Here is a 10,394-nt window from a genome sequence, read left to right as displayed (position 1 = left end):
GTAGAAGTGTTCCGTCATCAGGAACATAACCAAGCAGACATACATGTTAATTCAACAGATGCTTATACTGTCCCAAATCTACACAACATCTTAAAGTTCTTCTAACCCAGGCACTGTGAACACAAGCACAACTACATATGAATCGAGCAGTTCCCAAAAGCTACCCAAAAAACTACAAGATCATTTTGGAATGGAGGAACTGCAGAAGAGTTTTACTGCCAAACTGCAGACTGCAGACTGCCTGCATAGTCTACATCATTATGTTTCTTCAATAATGTATATGTTTGGAAATAAGCTTCATAACCTCATAGGGGGCAAAAGGAGAACATGTTCTAAGCGACATCAACATAAGAGCAGGTCTGGAAAAAGAATACACTACTAGTCACAAGACCAATATTCTGTAAAACCCAAGTAACTAGCTAAAGTCCATGACAATGGCAAACACACACTTGTCATGATAAGCCTCAATCTTTAGAGATTCGGAGTTTTCTACTTCATCATAGAACGGCCCCATGCCCTCCTTTGCATTTTATATGAAAGTAGTGGAGAAGACAAAAGCTTGAAAATTGCCCTGGCCAGTGACATGAACTTCTTTTCAAATATGCATCTTCCATCAGCAGTCCGCGATGTCCTAGGTTCCTGGCTAAGAACAGTAAATTGATTCATCAGGAGTATGTTTTTTTTCTACATTCGAAACTGCAACAGGATACAAGCATAAAATATCAGTATAAGTGGTGACAAAAGGGAGAAGATTCAAGAGGGAACAAGAAGTCAAGAACAAGTAAACAAATGTGCTAACAAACCAGGTTCCTTACAACTATATATAACTGGAACCGTGATACGACAACATGTACATCTTAGTCATTCAACTTCCTTACTGTCAAACTTGCAAGGATGACATACATGTGAGACAGCAGGGAAAGAGTAAAGATCACTATAGTGTTTTGTTCAAGAGAAGTTAAGATTGATTTCATGGGAACATGCTAGTGTGCATGGCATTACGTACTAGATGATCTAAGCAAGAAAGCCAGAAAGATTAGTTGAACTATCTGACTTATACATATTAAGTAGCTCCTGGATACTAATACATTATTTACCTAATTGTATGCATATCGCCATAAAATAAATAAACAACAGAAAGATACTGCCATACTGGATAATAATAAAAGGGGGAAATGCATTCATCCACTTATGTTTTGTGTAAAATAATTATACTTTTCCCCTTGGATGTTGCAGTAGGCATGTAGTATTATGCTCTGAAAAAAAACTTTAATATCCTGAGTCTATAACCGAACAGAGCACATAAGACTTCGCATTAACGCACTAACAAAACATCTAACCAGGATATTGATAATGGAACGGTTAATGCAAATGATTCTCATAAAATTGTTGAACCTATGCAAGAAAAACTTTGAAAGCGTAAAAGTAAAATTGTCACTAATCATTGACACACCTCAGCAGTAAAAGTAGCTCTAAAGACTCAGCAGGCTTCCCGTGTATATGCCAATGGATCTGGAATCCCTCACTTCCAATGCATCAGCGTAAGTTCCGGTTTTTGGATCATAGCTTTTTAGAAGTCCCCCTGCATGAGAAAACACGATCCTCCCATCATGTAGTACCAGAAAAGGATGCACACCCAAATGAGCAATAGGTGGAAGAAAATAGTATTTCTTCTCCCAGATTGCATTCTCAAAATCTGTCAGGAACCACAAGTCCATAGAGATGTTATGGTTGTTGTGAACTGTCACTAGGGAGAAATCCAGTTCAGCCAATGACAACTGTAGATTGAGATGCGCATAACAGAAATTCTCATGGTCCTCAACAAACGTGCGTACAGGTCCCGGACCCTGCAGAGTACCCATCCACTCCTCTGTCTCAAGGTTGAACGAAGCTATGCTGCCGGGTTCAATGGTTAGCACCCCTGTACTGAAATAATTGGTGTAAAAATCCATCAAGAAATACACCACTCCATCCACGACGGCACATCTCATGTGTTCACCGCGACTGGCAAAGACTAGGGCTGGAGGACTCTGCTTTCCTCTCCATTTTCCACAGTATGCGCCGTCAAGGGTGATGACTTCGCACAGCTGTCTGTCACCAATAGTAGCTATACGGATCACCTTGTACTCTCCGGTGGAAGAAACCTGTCCCAAAGCACATGACTCCACTTGTCCACGCCCATAATTCGCCCGTATCTCATCATCATGCGCCAATTCCTCCGAGTGACACTGTGGCAAGACGAGAGTAACCCCGGTGGCCGGGTTAAGTACCCATAGGCCCAGAGGGTACAACTCCCTAGTGAAGCAGATGCGATCAAGACGGGTGCGCAGAACACTGATGCTGTCGTGGCTGACTGGAAACACGGCAAAGACATGGCCTGACTCGTCCTCAACAACGATGTCACTCTCGATGCTCGGAATCCGCTTGACTATGTTGCCGGACAAGTCGACAACATCGACACCGTTGGCTATGTCCTGGTCGCGGTAGGCCACAACGAGGAGTGGAGCCGTGTGGCGGGACTTGTGCTCCGCGACGAACAGCGGGCTGGAGGTGAGGGCACGCCACGACGGGCAGACGGCGCGGAGGCGGCATAGATCTTTGGCCGGGATGCGAAGAAGGATTTCAACAAGTGCGTCCCGGGGCAGGTCGCCCAAGCTTGAGGCAGCGGGCAGCAGCTGAGAAGACGCCATGGCTGTAGTAATAAATGCGCTAGTGAGGCCACAAATATGAAAATGGATTCAAATCGGTGGTGTCGAGGAAAATGAGAAGGAGGCGCTTATACCGACGGTAGGTAGGCAGCAGGCCAGGCGAACGGCAGGTAGCCGGACCGGAGAGGAGGAAGAGAGAGGGTCGAGGGTGGTCGAGGAAGAAGATGCATCACCAGTGCCAGAGCTCTCAGACACATTTGCAGACATGTTAACAAGCCTAACTGTCAAAATTAGAGACATAGAAGATAGGTCAAAATAAATCATTTGATTTCAGTTTATATTCAAAAGAAGACCATTTTCAATAACTATAATTATAAAGTTTTCATGCTACGGATTCATGTCAATTTGATACATACATTATAGAATTATTGATACATAGATAGCTAGTCATTATCAATTTCCCCAGCTACTGGAACCATGTCCATTTCTCAAATACATTATCCCAGATTTTCAATCTTGTAGAGAACATCGTCACACAACCGACTTCTTTACAATGAAAAATGTTGCTTTTGGTTCAGCCAACAGTGAAGGAACCAACCAAGTTTTAGTTTGAGACGAAATATAATGGTACCATGTACAACATAATTGTACCATTTAGAATATACAGTCTAGCTTGTGGTGATAATGATCAATTCAATGACTTGCCAATACACCAAAGCACTGGTAGAAACAACTTACAGATTAAGGGAAGCAGTGAGTTCTCGATTAGTGTGGATCACTACAGCACTGTACTTGGTGAAGTCCCCAGAGGCAGTATCAAATGCAGCATCAGCACCAAAAGCAGTCGCTTTAGTCCCAACTATCAGCAGCGAAGTTACCAAGGAGACTTGCATTCAGGCCAACACTGGCATTGATGACAGCCTGGGCAATGCAAGTACCAGAGCTCAACCTGGAACCACAAGAGAGGGAATCAAACACAATTCAGCACCAATAAATTAGCAGATAGTTTGCTACTGATTGCACTATGATGTAGATTTAAACTGTTTTAGTCAAACATATTGCATTATGCTACTGATTGCATGCTACTGCTCAAATTTCAGAGGTAATGGGGGTGTCATTCGGCAGTATTTAACACTAAGAATGAATTGATGAGGAAAATTTAAAGAAAAAAAATACCTTGAACTTAATAGATCGGAGACGAGTATCTTGAGTCAATTCTTGCCCAGAAACTCCGGAAGAGGAAGGAGGCCTTGTAGAGAGGGGAAGCAGCGAAGTAGGCACGCAGTCGAGGAGCCGCAGCCACGCCGGCGAACTAGCCGCCGCCCCCTCCTCGGAGTCAGAGGAGACGCGCGGGTCTTACTGCGCGTGGAGGACGACAAGGCATGCGCATCCCTCCGTGACTCCCATGGCTTGCGTTGCGTGGAGCAGCCGCACTCCCTCCTCCACGCGCGCGGCGGTGGCAATGGAACCCTAGCCCCTAGCCAGATGAGGGAGGATGGCGCTGGGCGGTGCTAAAGGTCGATGGTGTAGGTAGCAGTGTGGGACGGCGGAAGTTGGGATGCACGGCGGCGGCGGTGGAGGTGCTGGAACCTAGACGGATTGGGGGACGAACGGAGGACTGGCGCGGTGCGGGCTGAGCAGCGAAGCGGATTGTGCAGTTTGGTCTCAGAAAATAATAGAAACGGCTTTTTTTTTTTTTGGAAAGGCAGTTAAAAGTATGGAGTACATACATTCACTATACAGGAATAGCCTACCCTAGAAGTTCAAGAAAGTGATCCGACGTGACAAGGTCACCGTAGACGTCTAGCTATCTACGAAATATTTTGCTTACAAGTCCAAGAAACATTGTCTCCACTGCCCCTCGCTGTTAAACGACCTGGGCACCGGAACGGACAGTGTCCTTCAATATTGGCATGCCATTGCCGCCTCTCCGTCGGCATCTCGTAAAGGCCTTCAAATCGCGGTCATCCTTATCAGGTGGGAGATCTGGACGGAGCGCAACGCTAGGGTTTTCAACAACAAGGCTTCCACGCCTTTGGCGCTCATGTAGAGGATAAAGGACGAGGCTGCAAACTGGATCGCTGCCAGCGCAAAACACCTTGCGGAGATCTCTTCTTAGGACTGGCGGTGTTTTTTCCTTTGTTTCTGTTTGGGCCTAGGCTGTGTCATGTTTGCCCCTTCTATATCAACATAAAAGGCAAAGCTTTTGCCTCTTGCTTAAAAAAAAACATTGTCCTCCACCAAAGAATATTTTACTTTTATGAGACATCAAAATGTTAAATCTGAGGTAGATCCGTGGTGGATTGAGGATATCACTACTCTCCTAACCATCCAACCACATTTGATTCTCAAAATATAAGCAGTTTGGTCAAAAGTGGCTAAACAGAGGCCGAGCTACATGTAACTCGTTATCTTAAAACATTCATAAATCATATTTTGAAGTTTAAAAAATCCTTTTGTAGAGATAGCCTATGATTAAGTTACAAAGGGGTTCGCATTGAGAATTTGCATATATGTAGTACACATCATTCGCCATCTCTAGAATTTTATTTTGAATCTTTTAAAATTTCTAAATACGAATTGCGAGTGTTTAAACGTCTATATGTAACTCGGCCTCTATTCTAAGTTTCTCCTGTTTGGTCTAGGTAACATTGCTTGTACGGAGAACATCCTAAGTTTGCTAGTTACCATGCGTGCAGAGCCTATAAGAAGAGAACAGCATTGAAACAGAAGCTCGGGTCTGAAATTTTTGCAAGAAGTCGAAGTTTTAGAACTTTGACTAGCAATATCTTTAAACATACTTAGGCTAGATATTAGAGGATCACATGTGTAACTTTTTCTAGAAAATCACTTTGACAATATATATATAATTTTATGCTGCTTCATAGTTACAATTTTATGATAAAACGGTCAAGTTGCATTTTGAAAACTGTGTTGAAATCCAAAACGACAACATACAAACATACTACTACCTCTATCCATAAATAAATGTCTTTCATTTGTCAAAATTTAGATATATGTAGATACCATTTAATGTATATATACATTTAAATTTAGATAAATCTAAGGCATCTATTTATAGACGGAGAAAATAGAGTTTATTTTTGCCATGATTTTCCTGCAATAAAAAAAAGGCTATCATACTCCTTGGCCTTGATAATACATGTATGCGTTATGGTCTTGTACGAACTTGCATCTATAGATTCCTTAACTTTCCAATAAAAATGAATGATGTTTTTTTTTTGCGAGGAAAGAGAGCTTTTATATTACATCATTGTTAAGTTTTACAATCTCAGCTTCCACTATCTCAGCTACTACTGTAGGGACAATCCCCAGCAAGAATTGATTTATACCGTTTAACCTGGCAGTATCAGCTAGAATATGAGCTGCACTATTGCTCTCTCTACCTATTTTAGAAATCTCACACTGGATACAACTTTCCTGTAACTTTGATATATCCTCATACAACTTCCATAACCGGGACTTACTTTGGTTTCTTCTTTTAATTGCATCCACCACGATGGCACTATCTGACTCTAGAATAATTGAGACTTTTGAGGGATCATGTATGCTTTTTAGGCCCAGCAAACAAGCCTTTGCTTCAGCTTCAGGAACATCGATGCATCTGAGATTTGACTCATTTCTTGCCCAGATGACCTTCCCAACCTGATCTCTGCATATGCATGCAATGGAGCAAATTGCATTTTCACTGTCAAAGGACGCATCGCAGTTTATCTTCAGCCATCCCGTCGGTGGAGGCGTCCACTTCCTTCTCTGAACAGGTTCAGTAAGCTTAATGACTGTCACACTTGTACTCCTTCCAGAATCTCTATTTCCTTCCTCAACCATAGGTCCTTTTCCTTTTTCTGAACCACCTCGTTTACAATTCAGATTTAGTTCATTAATATATCGATTCAGAAAAATGAATGATGTTTATAACCAAAAAAATTCATCTAGCACTCAGGTAAAACCAAGATTGTCCATTCTCAGACAAAGTTTTCCCAGTGCATCATAGTTCAAGGTATAGTTTTGTCAGGATAAATAAATAAACTCAAGGTACTGTGGTATAATCCGGTTGATGTTATCTCTTGGTATCCAAGCTATGTGTTGGTACAAAATCCAAGCTACAACATGGTCTTTGATATCTCAAATTTTATTGCAACCACAGCATATCATCAAACTGCATGTAAACAACACCCTATGGAGATCCTGTGGCAATTCTTAGGAGTGGGTGGCATAAATTTGCTTGATTTAACTAATAATGGATACTCGTAGTCTCACAAAACTAATGTATACCTATTACTAAACAGTTCCATACTTCCATGCACGACCATGTCTCAAGCCTTCAATCTAAGGGTATCTCATCCTAGTCTGACAGTTCCATACTTGATTAGTTTTGCCAAGCATTCCCTGAAGTACTGTAGAGGTGTTCCATCATCAGGAACATAGCCCATGCACAGATCTTAACTCAACAGATGCTAACACTATTCTCAATAAGAGGCCGGTGTGCCTCTAATTCTAGCCCAAGCACACGTAAGTGAATACAAGATGTGATCAGACACACCGACACACTAGTGCATATGTTATCATGTGTCAATTTCTGATACGCAGCATGAATTTGAGACACATACAGTCAGTTCTCAAAAGTGCCCCAAAAAACATGAGATCATGTGTCAAATTGGAGGAAATATACTGGTTCCTACCAAATAAGCATTTTTTTTAACAAGCCCAAAAGAGATAGCAAACAACAAACTGGCTGCACGCCTGCACGTTCTACATCAGTTATGCTTGTACTGTAGGTGCTCCAAGTAAGCTTCATGGGAGGAAAGGGCAAACATGTTCTAAAAGACCTCAACTCTAGTGCAGGTCTAGAAAAAGAATGGACCTCTGCAGTTACAAGAAATATCCTGTTAAACTCAGGTACTTTGGCTACAGTACTGCACAATGGCGAAAACACTCTTCGAACAGTAGATCATTTGAGTTGGATTTTCCTATCCTTCATCACAGAACAAAACATTCTATTCAAATGTGTATTTTCCTTGAGAAATCCACAATGTCCTGGGTCCCTGGATAAAAAGAGTTAATAGATTCATCAGGATTTCGTAATTTTTCTACAACCATGAACAATCAACTAAACAGTAGCAAAAGGAACAAGCCTCAAGGTGGAACAAGAACGATTGAACAAAAAAACTGATTCCATTTTTATGACACCAATGTTCAACACACCAAGTCCCTAAATGTTACTATATTATAACTGGGACTTTGATATGAGAACATGTAAATCTTGCTCTTTCAAGCTTCTGTCTGTCAAACTTTCAAGGATGACATAATTTGAGATGGCAGGGAAAGAGTAAAGAGCACCTTAACGTTTTGTTGAGGGAAGTAAAGATTGATTTCATGGGAGCATACTAGGGTGCATAACTTTATCTACTACATGATCTAAGCAAGAAAGTCAGAAAGTATTTATTCAACTATCTCATGGTTACATACCAAGGTAACTCCTGAACCTACATGGTTTTCATAATTGTCTGCTGTCACCATAAAATAAATAAACAACAGAAAGTACAGGATAATAAAGGAAAAATATGCATTCATCCATTAATGTTTTGCAGTAAATTATTTATACTTGCCCTCTTGGATACTGCACCAGGCACATTGTATTATGCTTTGAAAAACCTGTTTACTATCCAAGTCTATGACCGACCATAGAAGACTTAATCTTTATTAGCTCACTAATCAAACATCTAACCAGGATGTAGAAGATGTAACGGACATGAAAATGCAATATTCTCGTAAAACTGTAGCACATATAAAAGATAAACTTTGAAAGCATGAAAGTAAATTTTACCTATGCATTCATCAGTGTCATTGGCACACCTCATCAGTTATAGCACCTCTACAAGCTCAGCAGGCTTCCTGTGTATATGCCAATGGATCTGGAATCCCTCACTTCCAATGCATAAACATAAGTTCCAGTTTTTGGATCATAGCTTGTTACATATTTCTCTCCGTGAGAAAACAAAATCCTTCCATCATTTAGTACAAGAAACGGATACACAAACAACTGGGCAACATGTGACGGAATATTGTATTTCTTTTCCCAGATTCCATTCTCTACATCTGTGAGCAACCACAAGTCGATAGAGATGTAATGAATGTTCTGAACTGTGACTAAGGAGCCGTCCAGTTCAGCCAATGATAACTGGAGAGTAAGATCCGCGTAAATGAACCCCTTGTTGTCCTGAACAAATGTGCGTACCGGTGACGGACCACGCAGAGTAGCCATCCACTCTTCTGTCGCAAGGTTGAACGAAGCTATGCTGCCGGGTTCAATGGTCATCACCCCAGTGTTACAATAACCAGAGTAGAAATTCATCAAGAAATGCACCACTCCACCGATGACGACACATTTCATGGCTTCACCAGGACCGGCACAGATAGGTGACGGAGGGCTCTTCTTTCCTCTCCAGCTTCCATAGTTTGCGCCATCAAGGGTGATGACCTCGCACAGCTGCCTATCCCTGACACTACTGATACGGATCAACTTGTACTCCCCCGTGGATGAAACCTGCCCCAGAGCACATGACTCCATCTGTCCACGCCCATAATTCCTCTTTACATCATCATCACGCGCCAATTCCTCCGAGTGTTCCTTTGGCAAGACGAGAGTAGCGCCAGTGGCCGGGTTAAGCACCCAGATGCCCAGCGGATGGTACTGCCTAGTGAAACAGATGAGATCAAGGTGGGTGCGCACAACACGGATGCTATCTTCGCTGGTTCGAATCAACGGGTAGACATTGCCCGACTTGTCAGTAGTAAGAATATCGCTCTCAATGCTCGGAATCCTCCTGACGACATTGCCGGACAAGTCGACAACATCAACGCCGTTGGCCATATCTTGGTCGCGGTAGGCCACGGCGAGGAGCGGAGCCGTGTGGCGGGATTTGTGATCCGCGATGAAGCGCGGGTCGCAGGTGAGGGCGCGCCACGACGGGCTGACGGCCCGGAGGCGGCAGAGATCCTTGGCTGGAACGCGCAGCAGGATCTCGAGAATCGTGTCCCGGGGCAGGTCGCTCCAGCTGGAGGCGGCGGGCGGCGGCTGGGAAGACTCCATCGCTGGCTGTAATAATAAATGCGCCGGTGAACAGGGGAGGCCACGAAACTGAAGATGGACTCAAATCGGCGGTGTCAAGGAGGATGAGAAGGAGGTGGTCGTACCGACGGTGGGCAGGCAGCCGGCCAGGCGAACGGCGGGTGGACGGACCGGAGAGGAGGAAGAAGGCGAGGGTTTCGGCGAGCCCTCAGTGCGAAGTCCAGTGGGTGGAATTTTTTTCTTCTTCTTTGAGATGGGTGGAAATCTGGGTTGGTCTGAGCATAAAATTAGGTATCTTAAGGGCATCTCAATTTGCGCGAATCCAAAATGGCCGAAAAGGACCTTGTTGGTACTGCATCCGTCCTTTTGGGCGCTTTGGGTGGCGAACGGACAGACCGGATAATACGGGCACAGCGTCCGCTGCGTGTCCGCTTGGGTCGACGCTTACGACAACGCTAATCATTGACGCCGTATATGTAATTAAAATAACAAAAATAAAAATAAAAAAGGAAAACAGCCAAAAAAACATTAAACTAGTGGTTAATTAAACTTGGCCCTATTTTGGGCAATTTTTACACAAAAGAAAGCCCTATATAGGCTTTAAACTAAAAAAAAAAAGAAACCCTACACAGGGTTTGCGAGCACGGTGGCCG

At 43.1% G+C, this 10,394-nt stretch overlaps 2 protein-coding genes across 4 annotated transcripts; both read right to left on the bottom strand.

Moving 5' to 3' along the window:
* Positions 1-281: 281 nt before the first annotated feature.
* On the bottom strand, positions 282-4,317 carry LOC127332398 (F-box/kelch-repeat protein At3g23880). 2 transcript variants are annotated; one of them, XM_051358699.2, is made up of 5 exons: positions 3,825-4,317; positions 3,387-3,597; positions 2,783-2,929; positions 1,454-2,692; positions 282-639 (listed from the first exon to the last, which is right to left on the bottom strand). In XM_051358699.2, exons 3-4 carry the CDS (start codon positions 2,913-2,915, stop codon positions 1,473-1,475), a joined length of 1,353 nt encoding a protein of 450 aa, XP_051214659.1. In that variant the 5' UTR covers positions 2,916-2,929; positions 3,387-3,597; positions 3,825-4,317; the 3' UTR covers positions 282-639; positions 1,454-1,472. The 2 variants fall into 2 exon arrangements, with proteins under 2 accessions (XP_051214659.1, XP_051214658.1); XM_051358698.2 differs by having other exon boundaries at positions 282-643; positions 3,825-4,315.
* Positions 4,318-7,285: 2,968 nt separating this feature from the next.
* On the bottom strand, positions 7,286-9,993 carry LOC127332399 (putative F-box protein At1g47765). 2 transcript variants are annotated; one of them, XM_051358700.1, is made up of 3 exons: positions 9,867-9,993; positions 8,497-9,768; positions 7,286-7,714 (listed from the first exon to the last, which is right to left on the bottom strand). In XM_051358700.1, the coding sequence occupies exon 2, from the start codon at positions 9,760-9,762 to the stop codon at positions 8,545-8,547; it is 1,218 nt and encodes a 405-aa protein (XP_051214660.1). In that variant the 5' UTR covers positions 9,763-9,768; positions 9,867-9,993; the 3' UTR covers positions 7,286-7,714; positions 8,497-8,544. The 2 variants fall into 2 exon arrangements, with proteins under 2 accessions (XP_051214660.1, XP_051214661.1); XM_051358701.1 differs by having other exon boundaries at positions 8,526-9,768.
* Between the last annotated feature and the right edge of the window lie 401 nt (positions 9,994-10,394).

The sequence above is a fragment of the Lolium perenne genome, chromosome 4 (genome assembly GCF_019359855.2).
Source record: "Lolium perenne isolate Kyuss_39 chromosome 4, Kyuss_2.0, whole genome shotgun sequence".
In the NCBI taxonomy this organism is placed as follows: domain Eukaryota; kingdom Viridiplantae; phylum Streptophyta; class Magnoliopsida; order Poales; family Poaceae; genus Lolium; species Lolium perenne.
The sequence above is the reverse complement of the archived record's forward strand: the minus strand, read 5'-3'. Positions and strand labels throughout refer to the sequence as shown.